We start from the raw sequence: 27,744 nt of genomic DNA on the forward strand, positions 1-27,744 counted from the left end.
TGTGTGGTGAAAGCTTCCATTGACTGAATACAGGTTCGAAAAGTGATTTTTATCATCAACTTGATCAAAATGTGTTCAAATATTCATCATTTTTTTCAAGGTAGAAAATGGGTTTTCTAAATTACTTTGCTCTGACTCAGCTTAATGTAAATGAACTGCACTTCTAATGCCTGACTGCACTTTAGAACTTCAATGCATTATGGCTTCGAGTAAATCACTGATTATCAGAGATGGGCCAATATCCACAAACTTTGCTGTAAGGGTCTCCATGCCGGCCCTGTCATTTCTGCCCTACCATCAGTGAGTGATGTGGATCTGCAGCAGCCACCTTGGAGAGCTGAGGATGATACAGGCTGGAAACAGAGTTTACTGCAGGCCCCATGCATCACCTGGGCTGACAACCATAATCCATCATTCTTCCCAGGGAAGCAGGCATATTGGACATTTCATACGTAGATAAAATACAAAATACATTATAATATACAAAACAGAATAACCTGTATATGAATGCATTTCCTCTGGGCTTCACTAAGAATTTATAATAACAAACCCCCGTAACGTCGAGCTGGTGTGATTTTCTTTTTTACTGGGAATTGAAAAACTTAACATGTAGCATGTTACATGTGTGTGAGATCGACATTAATGTTAAAACCTTTATTTTTAGAAGCTGCTTTCAGACATATCCTCTCTGACACATACTCTGGATAATCTATAATAAGCCTTTCTCCAGAGCCGGTCTAGAATGCAAATTGTGAATAAGTTAGAGGCTCCAAACTTTCCCCTCTTGGTAAAAAACGAAATCCAAAACAAAAATCTCAGGTGCCACACATGAAGAAGACATCAACAACGATATCAAGAGAGGTCTTGGTGATAAGGGAAGTGTCCATGTGCCATAAACAAAAACACATGATCTCTGAAGTTATACGTAACTTACTGCGGCTCCGCCCCTCACCTGAAAACTCTGGAGATCTCTGTGTTTTTGTGAACTTGTCTGAGTTTAGAATATCCTGCTGCGTTGTTCATCTGTGAAAAGTAAACTCCAGAGAAAGTCCGGACCCAATTGTTCGTAAGTTCTCCAGAGTTCATGTCCGAACACAGATTTACTTTATGACATCAGGGTTTTTCCTGGTTAAAAAAACGAGGTGGATGTGGTGCCACCCTCATCATGTGGCCTATCCTTCAAAAGACACGAACATGGTTTAAGAGTTCCAGTAACTATATGATTTGAAGAAAATCTAATTTTAAATTAAAAAAGAAAGGAGTAATATCAATAAATGTAATCTGTCAGTCACAAGTATGTGACACTGTGGAGGATTAAGACAAAATGTGAGCGTTGTGTTCCGTCTGTGGCCTCACGTAATGAATGTGGCTCTGGTGCTTTTTTTCTTCTGCTTTCCCATGAATCAATCTCCGACTCTCAAAAGTGGAGCAATAAGTGCAAACTGAACAACGGGGCTTGCAGTTAAAAAGACAGGTTGTCATGGAGACAGATGAGACATCTCAATAATCCTCAACCTTCCAGTTGTGTCAGGCCTGCTTCTCCTCACCTGTCCACCAGTCGTCGCTGGTGAGTCTCCAACTGCACCTCTTCGACATTTAACCTCAGTGTTCAAGTTGAGTCGGCCTTAAAATGCCTCACCCTATCTGTGTGTGTCAATAAAGACTAATGCCACCACATCAATAATTCCATCTTGTGCTTGAATGGCAAATACATGTAAACACACATAGAGCACTGGGCGGTGCGGCCGTCTGCACCCTGTGAGCTGCCATTATCGTCTCTATACTTGCAGCAAAACTATACCCACTTTGACAAGCTAAACACAGCCTGCCAGTGTGCTGTCACCTCATTGTTTAGTTTTGGCAGCATGCACTAGTGACATGGGCTAAACTGGTATGTCTGTGACAGCATATTGTCTCAGAGACCAGTTCAACAACATTTTCCATGTTAGAGAAAACAATGGTGGTTCTTCCGATGTATTAATTAATAAACTTTGAGTTGATCCTGCCATCAGTCACATAGATGGAATTTTAATCATGCACCCAGATCAGCTTTTATTACATCTGGCAATGACCTGGTTGATGGGAATTAGATTGTTTCCCAACCTGTGTTTTTCCACACAAAGGGTCAGAGGTTAAATGTGAGGGATTTCTATACCGCTTAAATAATGTTCATCTTATCATGTTTTTCTTACCTCCCCAAGGAGTTTATGTTTTCCTCTGTGTTTGTTTGTAGCAGGAATACACAAAAACCACTGGACAGATTATCCCGAAACGTAATAGAAAGTAAGAAAACCTGTTTTATTTTGTTCTCTAAGATTGCAAGTAGAGCATTTTTCAACATTTTCATTGATTTCTCAGAGAATTAATCATTGATCTTGATGAAGAAAGTCAAACATTTAGGAGCCAGTGAACATTGGTGCAGATCCAAATAAAAATCTGTTTCTAGAGAATTTAAGTGTGGTTCCATGAGGGGACCTTGGCAGATGTATGAATTTACTGAGCTAGTTTCTTGTCAAATACTGCCCTGGATTACCAAAGTGAAACTAGAAAGACAAGAGCAACAAATCATTGCTTCGTTTAAAGGGGACACAGGACAAAACAGGCTGGAAACCAATGGTTTATTGTATAAAAATATCATAAATGAATGAATGCATCAACAGATAGAAGAAGAAAAAAATCAGATCTGTGAAACGCAGAATATTTCAGCCGCAGCCTACACATTTCATTGACGCATTCCTTCATCATCATTAACGCTGAGCCATTATTCAGTTTCTCAGGTTTTGACTCACAAACACCTCCGGCCCCCTCGGCTAAAATCACAGCATAATGCTCCAGTGTTGTTAATTGATGGGCCTGGCTAATATCGTGGCAGAAGGTCAGACGTGCACCACACAAATCACATTACTGATCAAACCAAGGGTGTTAGCCCCGAGACATGTGGATGAGTTTTACATTAAAAAATAATTCTTCATTAATTTATGATGAGGTCACGTCACCAAACCATTATATATCCATTAGTGAGCATGTTGTTAAGAAGACTCTATTTTAAGTTATACTAATGTATATTATTTATAATCCTCCCTGTTGAGTATTAAGTTAACTGTCTCAATACTGTGATTTTATTCTGTATTGTTTTGGAAAGGCTTGGTTGTGCAGTGTTTTAATGTCGACATCCATGTTGTCAAGAATTATCAGCTTGATTTAAATTCCCTGGCTTGTCTCTAAGGAAGTTGACGGTTTACCTGCCTGTGTCGAGCGGCTCATCTGTTTTTCTGCTTATCTGGATCACCGCTGCCTTTTTTTTATCTTGTTTTCATTCTGCCCGTTTGTAGACGAAGCAGTTCCACTGTTCTGTTGGCCTGCGTGTCGGTCTGTGACCCACCAGCCCGTCAGTGATGACGTCCCTGAGACTCCTCTGCTGTGAAGAACTTGTCACTCAGGTTTTAATCAACTTTAATCAACACCAGCAGAGGAAGCAGTCAGACCCTTTATTTATCAAAATGCATTAATGTAAAAATACTCAATATCAAATATAATTATATAAATATAATATAATATCGAAATCTTGCATTCAAAGTCCTACTAAAATGCCAAAGTATGATCCACAAATAAAGTAAATTAAGTGTCAAAAGGAAAATGAAAGTCTTCAGTGTGGCTGTGACTCTTCAGGTATACGTGTGTGTAGGTCTGTGGGGTGATGAGAGGATTAAAGGAAGAAAAGCAAAATAAGTTTGGCAAAAAAAAAAAACATTCAGCTTGTTGTCTTTTCATTGACGCACTAAATAGACAAAGAATCCATTTATACTTTACAGAGAAAGTCAACAGCTAACAGCTCAGACATCTCATACGTACAAACGCCAAATCTCACCGGGTAAAGAAAGCGGGAAAACAAAACAAATCTGGATCCACCTGTTTATCCAGATCTGCTCTGCTCGCTTGGTTGAAATGTGTCTTTTTCATTCAGTGACAGTAAAGGCTGTAGGTGGTGGATGTTATAATGTGGAGATAGAAGTCTTTTAATTGCAGATCAGTCATTCTGACGATCCATTTTTTTTATTTTTCTCTGGTGTTTGGTTCCTAAATTTGACAATTTGCTGCTTTTCTGTGTCACGCAATAAATGACATTTCAAGACATCATTTGAGAACAGTGGGCATTTTCACAGCTTTCTGATGTCAATCAGACAAATCAAATAATAATTGACTTAATAATTAACAGATTATTAGATAATGGACTGTGGTTGTTGTGTATTGGGCTCCTACCTACCTCAGCGCTTTCAGTAAAAAATTTCAGTGTCAATTGTTTGTCACACATGATAGATACAAGATTCTATTATTCTTCACTGCATGGTAATTTTTTACTCCATCTGCCTTTTTTCCTCTTCCAAGAAAAATCGAATTATCTTTGGATATTACAGTTTTGAGTAGAGAATACGAGAAAGGAAAATGTATGAGACAGACATTCAGGCTTCTTCAAAAATGAAATGAGAATATAAAGATTCGTAGCGCTTCTGTAGAATGTTTCTGCTTGACTACATTACTAACAGGAATTGATTACACAGCCTTTCCTCATAACCGAAACCTGATCCAGAGCCAGAATCTTCCTGGTTCCACCTTTTGTTTACCAAAGTAGATCAAAGCCTTTCCTCAGTCCCTGCGACTCAAGCAGGCTGGCAAGGCGAGAGATGCAAGATACATTTGATTTGCTGTGACAGCACAAAAGGATGATTCACTGATGAAGTTCTTGAAATGCAAGAGCCTGGAGAAGTACATCACATGTCCCTAGTTTGTGTCCAACAACATCAAAGCCTCTCCTCCTCCCAGGGATGCCTCCGCCGTGAATTCATTTGGTGATGAGGGGGGAAAGGGGAAGACTCTGAAAATCACTGAGGCGCGACATGAAAACAAGGTGCTGCACTGGAAATGGTGTCAAACTGAGCAGCCAAGCAAAAATGTCATTGATTATTGTTTGTTTGCTTGAAAGTGGAGTTACTTTGAGCTTTAAAGAAAAAGTGTGACACTTAAAACTGAAGTTATGGGGCTAAATGTTGTTTTTATTATTTTATGAATATCTCTTGAATATCAACATCATGTGGTGTTTTTCTGTTTTCAAACAAAAATCGTTGATCAAGTGTGGTCCTAAAGAACGTGACATTGCCTTGCTTAGAATTGTTCATAAGGTTTTCTTCTGCTGGTTTGTAAGGTGGTGATTTATGCCATTTTAGTTTTATCAGGGCTGATGGTGCTCAAAAATGGGGTCAGGATTATTGCGCGTATGAATTTGATGTTTGATAAAACAGAAATTGTCTGGTAGCTCTTCAGTTCAAAGTCCATGTACTCTTATTTTTATGCTGAAACTCCCAAAAATATTTTGCTTGTATTTCTAACATAATAGTGTCAACAGCGCTCTCAAGATTAGCCCAGAGACTGTACATAAAGATGGACGACATGACAACTCCCCAAACCTGAGGCCAAATCATCTTGATGTTCCCCTAGTGGCTGGCTGCAGTATAGGTCATAAACCCCGCCTCCTCCATGTAAGTGGATGGGAAATGGACCAAACTAAACAGTCAATGCAGATGTCAATTAAAAAATGTCAAAGATGGTTTCTGACATGTTTGATAGTTTTTTATTACATTGATGTTTGTCCAAGTAAGTTTGAATGAAAAAATTTGACTGAATATTTTAGCCAGTACATCACAGTTAAAATCTTATGTCAAAAACAATTTTGATGTGGATTCATGATCTCGAAGATTTCGAATCAGAGGCAGAGCTTTTTATGATTATGCAGCCCTGTGGCACATTGTAATGACACTGGTTACGGTAGAGTAGTCAAACAAGCACCTCATTAAAATAAACCATTGAAGCAAATCACTGCCAGGATGTTGTTGTCTATAATAAAGTGTCCCTGACCATAACCCACAAAAAAAAAGACAGCACCTGACGATCGCCAGATTGTGTACACAAAGATCAGTGCATGCAATATTAGAAAAATACACAAAATCAATAAGGGTTTTAATGAGATTACTCAGTTGTTTGCTTTGGTAGAGGAACAAAAATCAATCTGTGCTTCACATATTAGTTTTACAAAGATAAGTTCAGCCTCATGGAACAGAAACCTGGTGAAAAGGAAGACACGCCAACAGTAAATAATAAACCATTCAAACTGTTATGATAGAGGAAGAACTCAGACCTTTATACTGAAGTTAAAGTAGCAATAGCACAGCGTAGAAATACTCATGCATTCAAAATATAAATAGGTACTTAAGTAAAAGTACAGAAAAAATATAACAAAGTACTGCACAGAACAACATTTGTTACTGATGTATTGAGTTTGCAGCAAATTAATGTTGCAGCTTGTGTTGGAAGTGATTTTAATCATTTTATGTTTTGCTTATAAATTCACCTGAGGAGATGGATGAGTGTCTCATCTAAAGTCGTATGATAACATTTCATAACATTTGTTGATAATATTTGTGTTAGATGTAATAAACTGAATTTGAAAAGTAACTGGTGACTTAAGTTGTCAAAATTACAATACCTGCTTCTTAAATGTTGTGCAGTGCAAATGTGTTATAGCATTAAATGGAAGGACTCAGGTAAAGTACAAGTACATCATCAATGTACAAGCACAGAACTTGAGTAAATGTATTTGGTTACTTTCCACCGCTCTAAGGATATGAAATGGAAATTGGAGTATCAAAACAAACTTTTCACAAAAGGCAAAGGAAACTTTCAAGGCTCTGTGACAAACAAGGCGACCTTATAACAGAATAGTGTTTTTTTCTTCTCACAGTGAAAACCCTGCTGGTGTCCAACGTGAACCAGGGACATGCACTAGATTATTCCTTCTGTGTGTTCAGCATCTCCTCTCTGAGGGAAACTAAGAGTGCAGCGAGAGGGCACCAAACAGGAAGAGTAAAAGCAAACAATCACATTTGCTTCTCTCAAGTTTGGATTTTACAAATTAACTGACTGAGAGTTTGAATAATTTATGAGCAAACTGCTGCCCTGACTTAGCCTCCTCCACTAAATATGATTTACCTCACTGAATTAAAGACAGCTGCAGACTGAGCAAAATTAAGAAAGTATTGCTTTTACAACAAAGTAAAAAAACATCTCATATATGTGGAGAACAGGGTTTTTAACACTGATGATTATTTCAAATTCCCAGAGATCAGACTCCAGCTCTTTCTAAATAAGACTTTTGCTCTTTACCAGAGTTTACCCACAGGAGAATCTTCTGAGTGAAACCAATTAAACATTTAATTCAGGTAATAATATTCATCTTTACCAACTCATCCAAAAACAGCATGAGCAAACAGGTGACCCGGAAGGTGTGTGCAGTAATTTAAGGACACTACCCTGCCAAAACACGCTGAGTATTTTGACCGACGGCCAAACAAGCATGGGGTTACTTGAGTGTGGTAATATCCACTGAGTTTGCGGTTCATTAAGTCCAGTCATAATCCTGGCGTGAACCTGTAATACATTCTATGGAAATGAAGGTTATAATGTTCCGTCTTTCTTCACTGTTTCAGATCAACTGCATAATAATTGACTGTATGACAAGCAGCTTGTATACAATTATTCTTTTATTATTGTTTGTATGGATGTATAGAAAACGAATCTGTTTAAATGTGTTATATTTTTGATTCTAAGAAGACACCGAAGCAGATTTCAGGTCAGTTCTGGTTCGAGATCATCTGTCGTTGGATGAGAAACCACTGACGTTTACTCCTGTATTACACTTGTACAGCTGCTACTCTGAACTACAACAACAGTTCTCTAACTAATACATTGTTCTCTAGATGTATGTGCTGTTGCACTAAAGGAACCTATTTGGGACAAGATAACACGTTGTAACCAGTTAACAAGCCTTTTAGTTCCTGCTTTTGTTTGTTTGTTTGTTTCAAATGTCTGTTGTTTCAGCCGGTCTGTGAACCAGGCAGGTACACACCTGAAGACATGTCACCATGTGCTTTCACTTTCTGTCTTCTCTCTGTAAGTCTTGACTGTTTCCAGTAAATGATAGAACCAGCAATAACCTGAAAGACGAGCGACAGAGAGGAGGGAGGAGGAAAAGGGAAGTGGAGTCTGGAAAAAGAATGCCAAGTGGGTGGAACACAAGCAGCAGAAAAACAGGAACAAAGTGATAACATATGCCAAAGTACACCTGCACACCTGTGCCACTCCTTTCTCAGGACGCATGAGAGAGGTTGAAGAAGTGGAGTCAAGAAAATGCGCCGCAACTCAGAACCAGTTTAATCTTTTAAAGTGGTTTTTGACATCAACGCTGGTTTTGTTTGACAAGGATTTTATCGTTTCTTTGGGTGAGCTTATTATATATCGCTTTAGTTGACAGTACCCAGCACAGCAGCGGATGATACAGGCACAGACTTTGGGATCTTTTAGAAGCCGACATACCTGATGAAGATGTGGTCTGTGGACGTCCTCATCCTCCTGCTGTTCTGCTACGGTGAGTAGACAGGAAGTAATATGGATATTTGATTTGATGTTGGTTACCAACAGTCACACTAAATGGGAGAAATAAATAATAACACTGAGGCGATAAAGCAGAGTGATTTGTTTGACAGAGAGTGATTCGCTCTCATTTAAATTGAAGGAAGCACAATGAGGACCTCAGTTATAAATGACAGTGATCAATGAAAAATGCAATTTCATTTTAGAGTCTGGCTGATGTGATATTGATTATATCATTATGCTGCTTATAAAAATGCAAATTTTGAATGGTCACCTCACTGGGTAATTTTGTGGCCTTCACATTTCCAATAACTTACATAGGCTATAATATTAAAACTAATATGCTCTAGATTGGTAAACCATGAGCTATGAGGATAAGGCTTTACATCCTGACAGTGTTCTATGTATGAATCTTTATCTATACATCTTCCATACGCCAGCCCTCCCCATAGAAAAGATATGACTGACAGGGTGCAGGCTTGAGTTTCAGCCACCAGCAGAACCAAAGTCCATCTTGCATAATCTCCCGCTTCACTCAGACTTTGGTTTTCAGTGTGAAAATTGAGTAACTGTGCCTCTCCATGACTTCAGACATGGGGAAACGGGATGAGAGTGGATGCTGGGGCTTAAACAGTGTCACAGTGTGTGCTGTGATTTGAGTCTGGGCTGCCATGTAGATAGAGACGAGATACATGTACTAAAACCTGTCCCGTACAGAAGACTGTCCTTCTGGCACAAGCTTGAAAACATAAAGAATACAAATGTACCATATTTATACAACTGTCAGATTTTTTTGTCATTAATTTTGCTTGTTTTAACTTTTTTTTCAGCTTGTCTTTCAACTGGAAATGAAAAAGTGCGTTTTGTCTCGAAGAACTTTCACAATATACTCCACTGGGACCCTGTGGAGCCGACCTCCGCAGGGGAAAAGGTGCTCTATAGTGTCCAGTACATGAGGTAAGAACCAAGATGACAGGTGATTATTATTAATAGTACCACTACTTTATTTCAATTGTTATCTTCCACCTTTGTGCCTCCATGTGCAAATCCATATGACAATGTGGGTCTAAGAAAGAAAAATGTGTTTTATTGTTTTGCTGATGAGATAATTAACATTTTGAGTTGGTCTGTTTACATTAATTGCAGGAATATATTAAGAACAGATGCAGTGGATCTACCTCTAAACTGGCAGATTTTGTATTTTACATCTCAAATTGGAGATGATCATGAAACGACCAAACGCTGACTTGATCCCACCTAAAATTACTGACTTACTCTGCTGCGCAATAGATCTTCATTACTGATGGAATCAAGCGAATCAGCCAAAAGGAAGAAATTGTCATTATACTGTCATAATACGAACCCTATGACTTAAGTATTCTTAACTTTACAGACAAAAACACAGAAACCTACTTAACACACAAAAGAAAGGAGAGAAGCTGAAAAAATATTGTGATTCCCTGTTTTAATGGGAATGTTCATTCTTTCAAAAGTCCCTGACGAATAAACATCTGGGTCAAATGTACCAGTGAGTGAACCCTCTATGTTGATAAGGTTTCAGCATCACAGAGAGTTCTCCCTCCACTCGTTACAGTTATGATGGAGAGCAGTTCCAGATAAAACCAGAGTGCCAGAACATTAGCGCTCTGACATGCGACCTGACTGCAGAAACCCCATCGGTTCCTGACGTTCACTACCATGCTAAGGTGCTCGTTAACGGCCGCGTGCTTGGCCGCACCGTCACCAGGTTCAAACCTATAGCAGAGAGTAAGATATCTTCACTTCCACTCAAGCATGTCACTCATGTGTCCTGTTGTGACATTAACTCATCCATCCTTCTCTCTGCAGCCACTCTCGGTGCACCCAACCTGACCACATACACAACAGTGTCCTCCCTGTTCGTTAACGTCACTCTGCCCTTGGGGCCAAATGGAGTCTCCGTGGCAGAAATCATCAGCAAGAGCAAAAATGGGCCATCCAAAGTTGGGATTATATATACCTTACATATCACAGAACCAGAGTGGGCTGCGCTGGTGAGTGATCCGTTCATCCCCACCTCTTTTTCACTTTTAACTGAGCAATATATCAATAATCATTTAATTTACATGTCTATACACACATGTTGAACAGTAAGTGTTTGAGACTTCCTGAAGAAAATGACCAAATCCACTGTGACTCCAGGTCAATGAAAACACCACCGGCCGGTTTGTCATCAACTTGAAGAACAACCGAACAAAATACTGCGGCCATGTGTTCTACAAGCCTTTTTCTGAATATGGCCGCGCCGTGAGTGAGAAGGCCTTGTTCTGTGTCACATTACCAGGTGAGAAGAAGTACACAATATATTGATAAGCTCATTAATACTTCATGAAATATTTGATTATCAAATGTCATTACATGTTTTAGTCACAAGCGAGATTTCCATTTTTTAATGAATAAAGGTAATAATGTCACATAACTACATTTATAAAAAAGTAAAGGAAGCAGATGTAGCTTTTTAACATTTAACAAAAACTTTTCAAAACATTTCACTTGTTTGTATGTGACATTTAACTAAGTGGGGAGCTTTTAAGCACCCACCTGCTGCGGAGAAAATGGCAGAATGTTGTTAATACTCGTTCACAACTCGCTTTACTTTATGCTACATGGAAACAGTTTTGATGTACTGTCACATTACAACACATCAAGTCCACTAGTTAAAACTACAAAGAGGAAAAATACTAGTACTGACAATTACCATATTTCTATTTATAATTCAGCTCCATTCTTCTAAAATCATTTTAACAACCCTTGAGTGATCGTAATGAAGAGCCAATCCAGGACAATTTGATCTCATGCATGACCAGTGTGTTCTCCCTCCACGAGTGAACTCTTCAACCTGACCTAATAAATGAAGATGGTGTTATTCTTTTATATTACACACGTTCACAATCATGTCAAATTCCAAAATGCATTCAAAGTAACAGCGATCTCATTCCTGAAGGTGTTGTAAATACTTCCCGTTAACCAACATGTAATTACTTCCAAGTAGTAATATACACTGGTACATCCAGTACCACAGTACCAGCCCAACGTCCCAGGGATGTTACAGTAATAATCTGAGAACATGCCTAGGCTCGTCGAAAAGGGAATTTTCCTAACCATATATTTTTAAACGTGCTTGGGGTTATCTGATTCCACACTTGAGCGGCTTCTTTTCTTCCCAGACACATGACACTAAGGCTCTTCTCCCTCAGATAACCCACAGATGCTTTTACCGTGGCTTTACTCAATTGCTGCTCTTCTGGTGGTCGTCATCGTGATATCGGTCACGTGGACGTGCAATTATTTGAAAGGTGGAAAGAAAGCCAACATTCCACAGTCACTGGTAAGATTATTCTCTTCTCGGTGTACTTTGGTGTTTCTGTGTTACAACAAGGAAATGCTGCATTACAGGAAAATCAGGGCCCTCGGGCACTTTAATAACTGCACACATGTTCAGTGTGGCTGCGAGGCGGCAACAGAAAAGTAATTGAACAAGCGGTTCACTGTGGTGATGTTGTTCAAGGGAAGTGACAGAGAATCCAGTGACTCATGCTGGTTTAATTGATGAGAAGTGCGTATATTGTGGTTCAAGTCTTGTTGAGATAAGGCGTTTCCCTCAGAACATGCTACGTACACATGTTGGCTTTGTCCTTTTGTGTGAATGTAAACTGTATCGAATACGTTTAATAGATCTGCAGAGCCGTCGTGTGTACGGCTAAAGTTTTATCATGCAGCTTCCACAGTGTAAATATACATTCTGAAACCAAACCTGTTATCCAGCACTGATTTCATGCTTCTGTCTTTTTTAGAAGGTAACCACTTCTGGCATCTTCAAGCATCAAAAACAATCTTCAGACAATCGTATCATCATTTCTACACCGGTGGTCAGCTGTCCAAGTGAACTTTACCCCTCAATCCAGGTGAAGCCACATGTGTCTTCAGATAGGTTTGGGGGTTACTCACCCCAGGACATGCCCTTCCTCGCCTGGCAAGGCAGCAGTGGGTCATCTGAGGAAAATGGAGCACACAGTCCGACCTCAAATCAGCTGGGAATGAGCAGCCAGTCCTCAGAAATCTACAGTTCAGTGGCTGCTCACATACCTGTGGATAAGAATCAACATGTTCAGCAGGCTACCACCGACGAGACAGAGACCTGTAACCTACCACTGCCTTTCAGTTCAGAACTCTGTGATAAAGGTGGTCCAAAGCTAATGTCACATGGAGTACATCCATTACCTGATCTGGACGCTTGTGAGACTAACGCCGCCATACCTCTGCAGTTGCACACGGTGCGTGACGATAACGGACAGCTCGTGCTGCCTTCGCTCACTCCTCAGTTACAGAACTGCACAGGTGACACATTGGGAAAACCCTTATTATCGGCCCTCATAGACTCTGACGAGGAAGGACCATTTTTGGCATCGCTGCACAGCTTGGAGAGCATGGAGCGGTGGGACTCTGGGTGTGTTGACAGCATTGTAAACACACCAACCCAGCCATACGCCAACAGCCATTATTTCCAATCTCAGGCACCTGTTCCACATTTGAGCCCGCAATGTCAGAACACACCGTCTTGTGATGAGACAGGTTACAAACAAAACTGGATGCCTGCGATCCTTCACGACGCTGCGTCCAAAGACAATAGTGAATACAGACGGACAAACTGTAAATGGAACTGGACTCCTCCCAAAGAGGAGGAGGAAGGTGAAGGAGATGACGGAGGCGAGGAGAGATCGAAGCAAATTGTTCTGGGGAGTTGGATGGTACAAATTCAAGAATAGCTCTGTTCTCTATAATCTTTTGTTTTTTAAATTGGGTCAGAAGTGTGGAGATGTTTTCATTGCAGCAGCCTTAATAACAAAAGAGGGAGGAGACAGTTGAGGGGATGGGCGCTTAAGTGAAAACATAACTCATTGGATGATTGCTTTTCATTGTTGTATGTATGAACCAGCCAAGTTGAGTCATAATGTCATGTCCTTCTAGTTTTTGTTTTGTTCCTGGGTTTTGGAGTTGAATGAAAGTCTTTTTTGTAGAATATGTCAGAGTGAGGTTGACCTTTGACCGTTATAAAATGTAGTGACTTTATTTTTATCCAATTAGTCATTTCTCTATCATATATGGGGCATTAATTCCTGAGTTGTGTCAAAAAACATGACCTTTGACTAAAACTGAGGAACATTTTGGATTTCGGTGCTCAGTGTTTGTGACAGAGGCATAACAACGGTACAACTAACAACAGGCTAAACTCTTCAAACGTCACAATGATGACTCATTACAGAAACTTATGACCCTCCCTTAATACACAAACCCAGTCTGGTCACTTTAAAATTACAGTGTGAGCAATCAGCTCAGATTTGAAAACAAGTCTGATTGCTGTGTCTGTTGAGCCGTTTGAAAGAGGAGTAAAAGGACTGAATATATACTAGAAACTAAAATATTCAAATTTTTACACTCACCAACACATGTCAGTATTATAAATAATGTATGAAATGCAAAAAACTATTGAATCTGTACTATTGTGCTGAAGTATTGTCACATGAAAATATGTTTATTTTTGTTTGACTCAAAGTTTATGAACTAACTTTGTCCTCTTTTTTGTGTTCTGTTCTTTCTTTGAGAGAAAATATAGTATGGAAAACTTTATAATGAGGTGGGGTCATGGTGCAGCCGTAGCCATAGTGATAAGAGCTTGGTTTTTTATGGCCTCAACCCAATCACTTATACACCACTGTAAAGTAATAATGCCAGGTGTGTTCAAACAGTGTGAGTGAGTCACACTCTGTTCAGAACACAACAGAAGTACAGACGTGTCATGTATCTGTTCCTTTATGCTGTGAAGCGTCTGCTAAATGTAAATGACTGAATGCAATTATCATTACGTTTGTTTTATTCTGTATTTAAAGACTTTCTACTGTACTAAATGTTTATGTTGGAAGGGTTGACTTGCATTCTCAATATATTTACAACAAAAAAACTAACATGACATTGCATTTTAAAGTGGAATATAATAATTAAATTACTTAAATGTTGGAAAAAAAATGTTTCTGGTTGTTATATTTATATAACAAAGAATTCAAAGTACAATTTAGCCTGTTGCAAAGTTGCGAGTGTTTTCAGTTGGGAACTGACAACTATAAAAGCTTTGTTTGAATGTTACACGAATACCACAATACCAGACTGGTCATGAAATTCATGAGACATTCAATGTATTTTTATTTGTAAAAGTTGATACAGATTATTAATTAGAAAGATCACTTGGGTGAACTGCACCTTTAGATTATGTTTGGCAGTGTACGTCATTACAAGGAGAAAATATGTTCCTTTATTTACAATAGCAGCTGCACATTGAATATCAGGCATTACATTTTGGTGCTGATCCAGGTTTTTTTTTTTGCTTTAAATGTTAAAAACATTGTGAAATATGACATTTGTAGACTTTTCTTTGATTTCTCTGAATAATTCATGTATCCTGATGAAGAAAACAGGCACATTTATTTGACTGATATTTGTGAGTGTCCAATTTGGTGCAGATCCAGCAAAAAATCTGGATCTAGTCCATTTAAGTGGGGTTTCAGGATGTTGGGCCTCTGCGGTGGTATGAGTGTGATTCTAGTTAAATATTCATGGGGTTTCTTGACAAAAATCCAATTTTGTAAGTTTCAGATACATCAGTCACAGAAACAGAAAGAATTAATCAGAATTACTTAAGTAGCAGTGTCATAAATCATGACTAGACATCACAGACATTTTGGTAGAATCGTAGCTAAATGCTGGTATACAACATGAAAAATGATGGCGAAACGGGATCAATACATCCTATGACACAATATCGACAAGAAACTTCACAGTGAACATGTCAGAGCCCAGATTTATGACCTGGTTGCCCCATAGAAATTACATTTATCCTATACCATTGTGCATAACACACAAGCACAAAACCTGCTGCAATCAAGCAAAGAAGTAATATAGTTTAATAAAGGTTCAACTTTCACAGGTAAATGCTGAGATAATGACATTTTAAATTAACATGCAATGCTGTGGCGGTTACCTCATGAGTGCTCTTATAGGAATTTACTATTTCTCTATATCTTCAACAGAAGCAGCATATTTTTTTATCGTTATTGTGGATGTTGCATGGTGGCTGCTATTCAATTCTCCTATCTTGTTCCGTGCAAACCAGTATGAGCATGTTGCACATTATATTTTATAGCCCTCGGGCATTTTGTGGCCCTCCTCAAAGACCGAGCACATCAATAAACACGATCTTTCTGTTCTGCTCTTTGAGAATGAGTCAAATGTGATGCTATGGACATCTGAGTATAGGCTCCGAGCTCCTAGTGAAAATAGTGGTGATAAAAGAGCGGAGAGAGAGAAGTGAGTATTGCAAAGGATGATCTAACATGAGCAGAGAGCTGGAACTGGCACAGCACCAGCAAAGTTCATGGTTGCAACCGACAGAAAAACAATGATATCGCAATGTGAAAACGGCTCCTGTGAGTGGGAGGAGAAGTGGGAGGTAGAGAGACAAAGGAATTGGCAGCAATCCAGCCAAAAACATTGGGATAGAGAATTCCAAGAGATTCCAGCAAGATGTAAAATGGCCAAAAGGATTGAACCAAGAGAACAAAAGTGTGTTTTCACTATGAGACAGTCATTCTGACCACACTCTGCAGTGAGGACGAGAATGTGTCTTAGTGGTGAAAGTGGTTTCCACACTCTGGTGTGTCAGGGAAGGGAAGACATGGCGCAGGGCTGTCCATCTCCTCCTCTTCCCCTCTGGTTCGTCTGTAGACAGGTGAGTTAGCTGACAGCACTGACAGGAGTTTTTCTTCCAGCGGGTTTTCTTTTTCTCTTTTTTTAAATCTCAAAGTCCCAAGACAATCAAAATGGGTGATAGCAGGGCAAACACCCTTCAGTGCTACATGCATGAAAGAACTTTGAATGGGGAATAGCAGTTTGTGCAGAACTGTTGGGTTCACCCAAACAGAATTTCAATCACAGCTGAGGCCTGAGAGTCCGCTCTGAATCAGTGAGTACTGCTGGACAGAGTCTTTGCCACTTAAGTAATTTCTATTACTGAGAGCATAAGGGAGGGAACCTGAGTCGATCCTCATACAGGGAAATGCTCGTTTCAATCACAGCCAGAAAGGCTGAAGGCCGGTTCGAGATCCAGGAATTGATTTTATTTTTTTTCCCCCCTCCGAATAAAAAAAGCACAGACACGGTGTAATGTGTCCTTGAAAGTTGATACGAGCCCTTGATTTTTTTTCTATGGGGAAAGATTCACATTAAAATTTAATGGCTCCTTGAGGTCTACACTGGAAAGCAGTCTTTCAGAAGGCTATTTCAAGTTATGAGCAGTTACGGTTGTCTAACACATTGGTTTCTTAAACTTTTTATGCCCAAGGTCCACCAGAGGGCAAGTCAGAATCGAAAGGCACACCGGTATTGTTATTTACGCAAAAACACTTGTAGTCATCCATTCTTACCTGTGTTTCTCTCTCTCTCTTTTTAAAGTTGCTCTCATTCACACTGGCTGTCAATCAAGGTCTTCGTTGTGTGACACACTAATAATTCCCTCGTGACAACGATTGTATTTGATTTGTTTGAATGTCAATTTAGTTTGTGTGTGTGTGTGTGTGAGACCAGAGACACACCAGATAATATTTTCTGCAAAGGGTGCGACCAAGGAACATTTTTAGTGGCACTTCACAGATTTAAATGGTCGCACTCTGGAGTCCTGTAGTAGTATAGTAGTATTGGAATAATAATATTGTACAATTTTCTAAAAATCCCACGGCACACCTGGACTTGCCTCACAGCACACCAGTGTAATATATTATATTAAATGCATATTTAAGGCAAAGCTCCAGCATGGAGAGATAGAGTGAAGTTAAAGAACAGGGATAGGTCTCAGTTTTATGACTGAGACACTATCAGCTCACATTCACTTTATATTATGCTTGATTTATCTTTTATGATAAAGTGCACAAAGGTAAACTAAACTAAAAAGTGTGTGCGACTGTCTTATCATGAATCTGTACTCTGATCCCTTTGATTTGGCACCAAGAAATGACTTTATCACCGTTTGTTTACTCTCAAGAAAAGAAAACTTGTGACTACTGAAAGTTCAGTTGGTTCTTTTTAGAACCTTATGCTCTCGCATCGCCAACAACAATGACCGTTTTTGTTTTGGCCGGACTGAAGCAGTGCTTTCAAGGATCTGCTAACTATCACACTGAAAAAACTAAAGTCTTTTTAAGGGCTGGTGCATGAGGACTGAAAACAACCTGTACAGCTTCGTCAATGGACACTCACATGTTGCTATTTTACATGAACGTAGGTAGGTAGTCAAATTCATAACTTCAAATTGTGTATTTGACAAAAAGGTATTTACAACCTGCACAACCAAATGAATAGCAGGTGGCTACATGGTGTCCTTATTTCCTTATCTCTGATAACCGCCATCATGTAGCACATGACCAGACATACTAGATAAAATTGAGATGCAGGTGCTTATTCAGAATGTACAAACAGATGGCCATCTTAAAGAAAGCTTAACATCATCATCATTTATCCAAACCTTGGAAGACTTAAGTGATACTGAATATAAATTGATGATTTAGAAATGCTGGATACGCAGAGAAGAACATTTTGATTTGGCTCACTTTAAGGTTGAGGCGCAGCCAACAGGTAAATTCTTTTTCCACTTTGACTTGACGTAAGGGAATAAACAACAAGCATCCTTTGCCTTCTACCCTCAGTGAAAAGTCCTCTCTTTCCTCTCTTGCATTTCAATGAGTTCTTAATGGGCCCTTGATTAGGAAAAGGCACCAAAGCAGCTGTCAAGGCTGACCAGGAAATAATAGATCATCCTGGAGACTTCTGTGTCCATTAAGGCCAATCCTGGACCGTTAGGTGAGAGGATGAAAATACATTTTAGTAATATTCCTTTTCACCAAGAGAAATCCCTGAGGAGCAATGATCGTTCCAGTGTTCAGACGGCTGTCGAACAAGAGGAGCGTCCAGTGAGCACTGCCAGTGTAGAAAGAAACTGCTGCCAATGCATGATTGCACATAATTTAATGTCAGTAAAAGAGTTCCATGGCTGCTGTGCTATTTGCTCAAAGGCACAAAAGGGAAGAGGGAAGACTTGAGAGATACTAAAATGTCAGAGGATATGCTATGATAATAAATATCTCAAATTTGTACATTTGCATAACATGATGAATCAAAGAAAGTCAAACAATGTCTAAAATAATAAAAACGTCCAGTATCACATCACGTCCTGACCTTTGGTTCATGTCATGCCAGATTAACAATGAACATGAGGTGCGAGTAGAGGAAAGAGAAGTAATTACAAATAGGATATGTGGGCATTATCAGTACATTATTAATTAATAAAACCCACACAAATGCCCAAAGTTCAAGGTAACAAGAGATTTGGAGTAATAATGAGGGTAATTTAAACAGCTCACTGAAGCTGTTACAAATCTTCTGTGGTTGACCACTGTGGATTTTGTGGGCTGGATGCAGAGAGAGACAGAGACAGTCACGAAAAGAATTCCATTACATAAATTTATATATTTCATATATTTGTTGCTGGATGTATTTTATGTAAAATAAAACATGAATTCAAATCTATTCTTCATCGTTTATTCTGTAAAATAACATTTTTCATATCGGCGTGGATTAGCAAACATATTGATGCTGTTATATCTGTGAAAGGCTCAAAGCGGAGGATTTGTATCGGCTGACTAATAAATCCTGTTTTTAATACATGAATCATATAATACCTACATTATCTTCTGTTCTGAACAGTGGTATCAAATACAGGTGACAGGTCTCCACAGTGACCCGTACATTAAGGGCTTGATATCCTCTGCGTCAGCGGGGTGCAGATAAAAATGATAAACACAGATGAAACATGGAATAAACGTTTGCCATACAGTCACACTGACTTGCTCGAATTCATAATTTATACAAGTAAAACCGCACAGCGAGCATGAATTGTGAATAGGCATTAATGATTAATAAAACACGTCGACTTGTTCTGGGTGTGCAGTAAATACTTATTCCTTGTTGGCTCGCATGCGTGTTTCTCCTGGCACATCAGGTGCTCTGGGAAAGTGCCACTAAACTGATTAGCATTTGTGGTCACAGAGAATCAGGCACTAAACTAGACCAACGTGCACAAGCTCTGAAGAAAGCAGTACTTCAGAAACTTCTGAAACTTTCTATGATGTCAATGTTATTCAAGAAAAACACAAGAGCAACCCCCTTTCTATTGTCGGAACTGTCAGGAATAAAGGACAACGTGACACGAGATGTTTCTGGGGGACTAGCAAACGGAGGAGTCTTCAACACCAAGAGGAACTAATAAAGGTGGACCTCAGCTGCTTTGTCCCTGGAGTTATTCTTAGTGCGACAGTCACTGCTGATGTATGATGAGACGAAGGCCTGGCAACCATAGCTTGTATTGTGCGCTGATATTCCAGAGGCAGGTGTGGCCTCTAAAAGCCTATAAATAACCCCCCATCCTTCCATACAATGCTGCGGCCTTGAGTGATGACTTCTTTCCTCACAGCCCCCGTGTGCTTTTTAGTCCCCGTCAGTCAACAATACTGGACACACAAATACACACAGACAAAATCAGGGGACCATGGCAACAGATTCTTATAATATATAATGTGGGCATCTTGCAGACAGATATAAATAAAATAAAACTTTTCAGCTCAACAAACACACACACACAAAAACCTACAACAATAATTATGTTTTAATAGAAAACTGGACTTCATTTAAGTTTTTCTTTGCAGTGAAAATAAAGTAGAGAAATATTTCAGTGGGAGTGAAAAGTTATCACACGGACATGCACAGTTCTAATGGACCGGAATAAGTTTCATGACAGGGAAGTCTGAGAACCAATCATAGATGGGGCCAAAGTCCTGATGAGAGCTCATTTCATGTCCGGATCACAACACACATCATTACTTAAACTTCTTCTCGACCATGTTGACTGGACCCAAGTCTTTGCAGATGAAACAGCAGCTGTTACCTCCTTCATTCACGATTCCAGAATTATGCTCTCACAAGCATCTGAGTTTGGGTTTAGTTTTGAGCACCCGACTGTATTTCTGTTGCTCTCTGACATCACTCTTAATAATTATTGGGTTTTGTTGTGTCGGACTTTTATAGACATCACAGTAAAAAAGATGGAGGGCAGCAAATAGAGGACAAAAGAAACTGAGGAATGGACGGTGGAGTTTAACACCAGAATCAGGCGGAGAGTCTCAGGTGCTGCCTCTGACATGATCAACCTTTTGCTTTTGAAGAACAGGGTCCAGGGTCAGATTTTTAATGAGGCGGAACCAAATGGTTCGAGTTTCACTCTCAGAGAGTCTGCTGAACTAGACTTAACAGCTGACTTGCTCCTTTCCATTTGTTTTCCATCCTGACGCCTTGTTAATCTCCTCCTTTTTCCCTCTGCGTCCCCCACCCCCTCTCCTTTCTCCGTCTTGTCACTTTCCAGCTTTTCATTTTTCACCATTTGTATCCAGGTGGGATAGTGGGATGAAATATCTATTTCGTCTTGTGACAGTTATTGAGGAGACATTTTTTCAGCTCCTCAGGTCATTTAGTCCTGTCTCTTTCTCTACAGGACGCTGTTGTGTTATCTCTTAGCCGTGTGTCTGTGGATTTGTCTGTAAATCGATCTAGCTGATGACACATGGTGTGTGGCTGTTGTGGGTTTTTTTGTGTGTGCATGTAGGGCAGATTATTGTGTAAGGTTAAGTTTGTGTGTGTGCATGGGGAGCTGTCATTGGTCTATATTTATCAACCTACGAATGAGAGAGCAGTGGTGTCAACATACTTGGCACTGAAGGACACTTTGTGTTCAGGGTCACCCTCACTGCTTCATCAACACAGACAGAGACAGGGTGAGGGAGACGCCGACAGACTGTGGCAGGTAAGACAGAGGTGAAACTTCTTCAGAGACAGACGGGCAGCCCGAAGAGGAAGTGGGATATTTCTGTCCCACACATCTTTGTCACGCAGAGGACTTCAGTTGTGTCTTTATAGAACACGTGAGTGGAATTTCCTTAACTCAGCCTTCAGTTCGATTTAGCACGAACGGCTTTCATCAGTTCCAGGTTACTGAGACATTAAAGAACAGAGAATGTTAATGAAAAAAATAAAACCTCAGAATGTGAGAGCATCTGCACAATACAGTAAATTACCATCCTGACTTTGAATTGTCAGAGATGCCTCTTGTCTCTTTTTTGTTTTTCCAGCTATATTACCGTCTAAATGGTTTTGTCTTTCGATGGCCTCAGTGAACATAACTTTTAATTCCTCTCTTGTGATGGTATAAAGTAGAGGGGGCGGGGAACATTTTCCCCGTCAAGGGCCATTCTAATGCGATGTCTTGAACTGCGTGTCTTTGACTGCACATCTGATTTCAGATTGTAGTGATGAAGATGCTACTTTAGCTTAAAACCATCGACTATGTATAAAAAATATGGACGACGTGACAGATCCCCAAAAAGTGAAGCCAAACCATCTCAGTCTGGCTGCAATATAGGTCAAAGATCTGATAAAATTTGATGATCAAGTGTTTCTAAGTTTGATTTCGATTAGTTATTTTCATCATGATTGACAGCTGGCACTGCATGTATCAGCGGGACCTTGATACAGTAGCTCCACCCCCGATAGGAGTTCGGTGATATTTTGGCTTCATTTCTGAATAGTGGAAAGAAGTGGAGATTCATCGTCCATCTTTATTTACATTCATGGTTTTAATTAAAATCTACAGGAAGCCCACAAACAAATGTACCGACGATTCTTTATTCTTTCTTCAGCCAGAAAGAAAAGTTATCTTGTTCTATCTCGTGTCATATCAGTAATCCACTCTGTGACAGTTCTCGGAGACAAACTGACAGTTTGTTTGGTTTCAGCAGCTCGGAAACGGCAACATGATACTCTCTCACAAATTCTCCTGAACGAGGCTTCAGCCTCTTAACTTTTGGCTCAGTCACTGCATAACATCGTCTCTGTCAGATCACGGTCTTGTGAAAGAGCATTACCTTGATCCAACACCCGTTCAGTTCACCTGCATGTTTGCAGCTGTAACGATGTTGGAGATTACTCTTTTGTCATCACTGCAACCTTGTCCCCGCAAACCAGGCTGACTGGCTTTGTTTTTCACTTACAGAAAAACCAGTTTGTCCATTTTTCTTAAATCCACTTTTTGCATCCACTTCATGATGCTTTTCAGCAGTGACACTCAAGCTTTCCCTTTCAATGAGCAGAACACAAATACTTCTCCTTTTTCACCTGTTAACACTGTTTTTTTTTTTTAATATCACCATTATACCGAGCTCTCATTTCACCCCAGAGACTGAAAGCTGCTCTATGTGTACAACTTTGCTTTTGCTCCGCTCCCTGCAGGGCCCCAGGATCAGGCTTTCCCATGGAGACTGATCAATTTTAATGTGCCAGAGGTCGACCTTCCATTAACAATGTTTGAACAAACCGCTCCCCTTGCACAACAGTGAGCCACAAAACCGCAGCAGGGGAATGAGCCGGCCTGCTAGCCTGTTAGCTAACTCTGCTGCTGTTCTCCACCGTGTAATTGAAGTAGATGAGTGGAAATAACACATTACGCTGGTTTATGACACCAACACAGGTGGTTGCTATTGGGAGAGAGCGAATGAAGTTATCAGTCAGGCGTGACCTGATTCTGTTTGTTGGGCAAATTCTGAATTCACTTCCCCTGAGCAGCCACATGATTAATGATGGGCAGGGTGTGGGCAGCACCATGGCGGACCTCAGCTGATGAATTATTAGAACCTCGGTGGCCCACAAAGGGGAGATTCATTTATAGTGGGACACCTTTTCTTTCCCCAAACAGAAGAAAGACATTCTAAACGTGAAAAACAAAGATTTCTGTGCAGGAAATATGACGGATGACTTTAGTTTTTCAAGCAAAAGCGGCAGGAAAAAATTACTGATTGGAGCTTTTCAAACGTTCTTCTATGAGAGTAGTATAGAGTCATGTAGAGGCGTATAGTATAGATCAACTCTTTAATTGGAGACTTGAGAAAATGATTGGCAGCTCAAAAAATACTAAGTTGAAGCCCAAGTTTTTTCTGAGGTATTTTCTGAGGACACCATTTGTTATATAAATTATTGAATTTTCCACTTTTCCTCTCCACAGTGATAAAGAAATATGTTGGCTTGAAATCCACTTGGTGTGTTTGGCGCTCATTTGCAAATGGAAATAAGGAGGCTGGCAGAAATTAGATGCACTTTTTTGATGCAGGACTGTGTCTGATATTGATTGAAAACCTTGTTATTAATGGGCCCCCTCTGGTTGCTAGTCCCAACACTTAACATATAAGACTGGTGTATTTTTCGAGGGGCACTTGTTTATCACGTATCTAAATGGTGCAGTTAACATTCTGCATATATTAAGCAGACCCTTTGGCTCAATTATAATTCTCTGGAGAGGAGGCTGGAGACTGATTTTACAATTCTGCACCCCAACGAAGTGGAACAGTCATTACTTAACCACCTCCACTCAGCAACAGAACTTGAAATACAACTCTGAGATGTCTTGTGAATACAAAGCACTAAATAAATGGTTGTGCCTCTTGCCTCGGCTGCGGTATCTTTACTGCAAAGTGGCCGTTAATTTAGCAGCTCATCTGAACTTAAAATGAAACATTTAAGATTGGGTTGCTTCAGTCACAGGAGTCTGTTGACTTCTTTTAAGATGACGTGGTTACGCCTGGCTTTAGTGTCCCACTGTCGCTCACCGACTCTGTCTCACTCTGCCTCCCACGTACTTCTGCACCTTCACAGCTAAGCTTCCCCTCCCTCCGCAGGTGCCGGTTGGGTGTTACCATGGAAACCAGGATGGTGATGCAGCGAGAGCGGGAGGAGCAGTCGTCCCAGATGTCTCACAGTATGAATCTGTCTTCCCAGATCAAGAAGACGACCTTCACTTCCAGGTGCACACACGCAATTACCGAAGTATGGCTGGACACAGCAGCAGAGACTAAAATGTGTCTGAGATTATTCTGAGGATGGACACTCATAGTTTAAAAACAGCATCCAGAAGAATAACCAACCAAAAGCTATTTTACGGTTACAGAATGTTTATCTTTCATATTTTTTCAAAACTTTAGCTTCACCTTTTTTGAGTCACATCACATAAAGTCAAATCTGTTGTAGCTGGGATTTGTAAAGAATAAAGAAAATACACGATATTGCAATATCAGGTTAATCGACTCACAGAAACTACAGTTTGGAGATTTCCCTGTATTTGTATCTGTTGTCTGTGATGAAATGAAGAGGACAAGGCATTGGCTCATTTATTTTTACCACCAATAGCATAGACCATTTCTCATGTGAGTACAAACAGGGAGTCTTATGATCACAACCTGACCCTTCACCTTTTTTTACAGACCTGATTTTGTGTTTCGTGACGAAAAAGAAATTGTAATCAGAATTATTCATCAGAGAAAATAACTATGTTCATCTTAACGAGGCATTTGTCTCATATTTAGCCCTTAACCCTGATTTTAATTAAAACAAGAAAAAAATCCCTGCAAATGTGTTGAAATAATTTTTGTTTTTCTCCTGTGCAGTATCTCTGGTTTGAGGCATTTATCAGAAATTATCTTGAAAAGTCATTGCTCTGGTATCAGGAAACAGATGCTTGAGGCCACAAAACTCATGAATCAAACCAATTAATATTTGAAATGATCTCGTACAGCAGGTACATTTCTTCATTTATTAAAAGAAAACATTTGGAACTGATTAATAGTTTGAGTTAAGACTGAGGCTGTTTTTGCGTTAAACCCACATTTCACCATCAGAGAACATCATCCTTTATTCTTCTTCTGTGTTCACAGACTCTGCCCTAAATTTACACCTAAATAAATAACGAAGTAGATAAAGTTGATTTGTACATTGTTTAATAATTGATGCAAAGCTGTTCACAGCTGATTTGTTTATTCAGTGGAAGGATGACATGATGTATTTATTGAAGAGAAACAAACGGCAGGCTGCTTATTCTGAGCACTGTGACACATAACATTCACTAAAGTGCAGCCTGGGGACCAGTGGACTGAGCACAATGCAAACATTCATAGGTGGAGAGAAACCATGACTTATCATTAGATCTGCCTCCATTGCACTTTGCCACATTTTGCTTTTATCAAACTTTTCCACCGTCAGACCTTGAAGTGATATACTTGTTCAGATAATCTTACTCTCATACACACGCACAGCAGACCTGTTCAGCTGCAGAGTGACGTTAGAAAAAAAATAATTTTGCACACAAAGTTCACCAAAGCTTCCAAATGAGTCCAGCGAGATCTAATATGATTCACTCCGAGTGTGCTCAAATAGTCTCAAGTCAAATTTACTTTCAGTTCAAGAGCCCCCTGCTGCACTGAATCATTAAATTAGGCAAACCTGGGGGGTCTCCACCACTAAATGAATGGCTGTGGACCCATTCCATCAGTATTCTATCACTGTTGGTTCAGTTGATCTTACAGCTTATATCTGTTTCTGTTTAAAAAAAGATGCAAGAGAGAGAGAGGGAGCAGGTGCATAGTGAAATTTATACCTCGAACGCCCTCAGTGGACGCAAACTCCAATGTTTCTTCATGTTAGACTGAACAACTTCGCCTCTGGGTGGGTTCACAAACAAAACTACTAAATAACACCACAGTTAAGCAACAACAGTTTTATAAAATCTATTTTTCTCCTTGTTCGCACAGTCAGCACACATGTACGAGGGTATTTTAAAGTTGTTGACATGCACACAACAATTACAATAATTCATCCAGTGCCTCTCAGGTTTCCTCTTTTTTGTTTCCTCCTGCTGATTACGCCAATAATATTTTTGAGGAAGCCTGTTGTTTATAAAAAAAAACACAAAAAGGCTCAACCTCCGTTCTCCTGCACACAGTAGCAGGATAATCTCTTCCTACAGGCTTTGCTTGCGTGGTTCATCCGTGTTCCTGTTCGTATGCATGCCATGAGTGTTTCTGTTCGTGTGTATTTATCTGTGGTCATGCCACCCAGCCCCGAGCTCCACACTACATTATTCAACGGCCCGGGCCTCTCGGCAAACACTCAGAGGGAACTTAAACAAAGGAAAAAAGAAAAATAAGACAGCAAAAGCAGAAGTTGTCCTCTGAGTGCAGTGAAATGGGGAAATCTCCCAGCTTACAAACAAAAGAAAACGAGAAGTAACGTCAATTTGCATTGCCATTGTAAGATGGCTTGTTCAAAGTAACGCCTGAGGCTAGGTAGTGGTTGTAGGCATGCAACACACACCTGGGTGCATACACAGTTCTGACAGACAAACTTGTAATTTCTGTGTTTATCTTTTCCAGTGTTTTACTGTAATATAACACTGGGCTAAAGGGTTCTGTAAATATAGACCCAATGAACAGACACAAACATATGAAAAGCCTTAAAACACAGAATATCACTAAGATTGTAATTAAATGTGTATAAGTCATCTGAGTAATAGAATAATTTAAATAAGTGCATCTTCTATTACAAAACTGTCTTTCAACATCTTTGCCTCATCAGCGACACACACTCCTTGTTTGTGGGGATGCACTGAAAAGGTCAGCTCAGTTTAATGTTGGCACTGTACATGGCGAGCTCATGCTTTAGCTTTACACGTGCTCCTACTGTCTGTCTGTGTGTGTCTGCGTGACAGTGTGTCGTGATAAAGACACTAACCAAGTCTGAATAGAAAGAGACAGCAGCTGGCAGTGTTTCTGATTTGTCGTCACTTGTCCAGTGACAACAACACCAACTGCTCGGTCACCAGTGGACAAAGACACATTGTGGATTCAAAACGAACATTGCAGCTGATGGCCTCCTATAACCATAACAATTACAAACCGCTATTGTCCCAAGAACAACCTATTGAATTATATCCCAAACCCTTTTTGATTCATTACCACTGTCGCACCAGCAGCCCCTGCAAACAATAGAGCGTGTGTTTACACCAGTCAGAAAAAAGGGGAACACGGACAGAGCAGACGCAGATGATTAGGGTCCTAACTTTTCACAATCTGGGCTCCAGAGTTTAGCAGCGGTCGTAGTGATAGACATTACTGATGAAAACGTCCAAAATCTCGCAATGTTAAAAAAAGTGATGAAGAGTTCCGTGATCAGGACCAAATTTAAATGGGTTCCTCC

General features: G+C 39.9%; 2 protein-coding genes across 4 annotated transcripts in view; both read left to right on the forward strand.

Annotated features, from left to right (window-relative positions):
- The first annotated feature begins 8,161 nt into the window (after positions 1 to 8,161).
- On the forward strand, positions 8,162 to 14,544 carry ifnlr1 (interferon lambda receptor 1). Its single transcript, XM_020092670.2, has 7 exons — positions 8,162 to 8,476; positions 9,312 to 9,438; positions 10,076 to 10,248; positions 10,330 to 10,514; positions 10,663 to 10,804; positions 11,718 to 11,848; positions 12,315 to 14,544. Exons 1-7 carry the CDS (start codon positions 8,428 to 8,430, stop codon positions 13,284 to 13,286), a joined length of 1,779 nt encoding a protein of 592 aa, XP_019948229.2. The 5' UTR covers positions 8,162 to 8,427; the 3' UTR covers positions 13,287 to 14,544.
- A 6,574-nt stretch (positions 14,545 to 21,118) lies between these two features.
- myom3 (myomesin 3) overlaps positions 21,119 to 27,744 on the forward strand; it is a 46,008-nt gene continuing 39,382 nt past the window's right edge. Inside the window, exons 1-2 of one of the 3 annotated variants that reach the window (XM_069537656.1) lie at positions 21,119 to 21,593; positions 24,396 to 24,521. In XM_069537656.1, the coding sequence (XP_069393757.1) occupies positions 24,415 to 24,521 (107 nt within the window). In that variant the 5' untranslated portion in view covers positions 21,119 to 21,593; positions 24,396 to 24,414. The remainder of the gene's footprint in view (positions 21,594 to 24,395; positions 24,522 to 27,744) is intronic. The other 2 variants (XM_069537654.1, XM_020092747.2) reach the window with 2 other exon arrangements.

The sequence above is a fragment of the Paralichthys olivaceus genome, chromosome 13 (genome assembly GCF_024713975.1).
Source record: "Paralichthys olivaceus isolate ysfri-2021 chromosome 13, ASM2471397v2, whole genome shotgun sequence".
In the NCBI taxonomy this organism is placed as follows: domain Eukaryota; kingdom Metazoa; phylum Chordata; class Actinopteri; order Pleuronectiformes; family Paralichthyidae; genus Paralichthys; species Paralichthys olivaceus.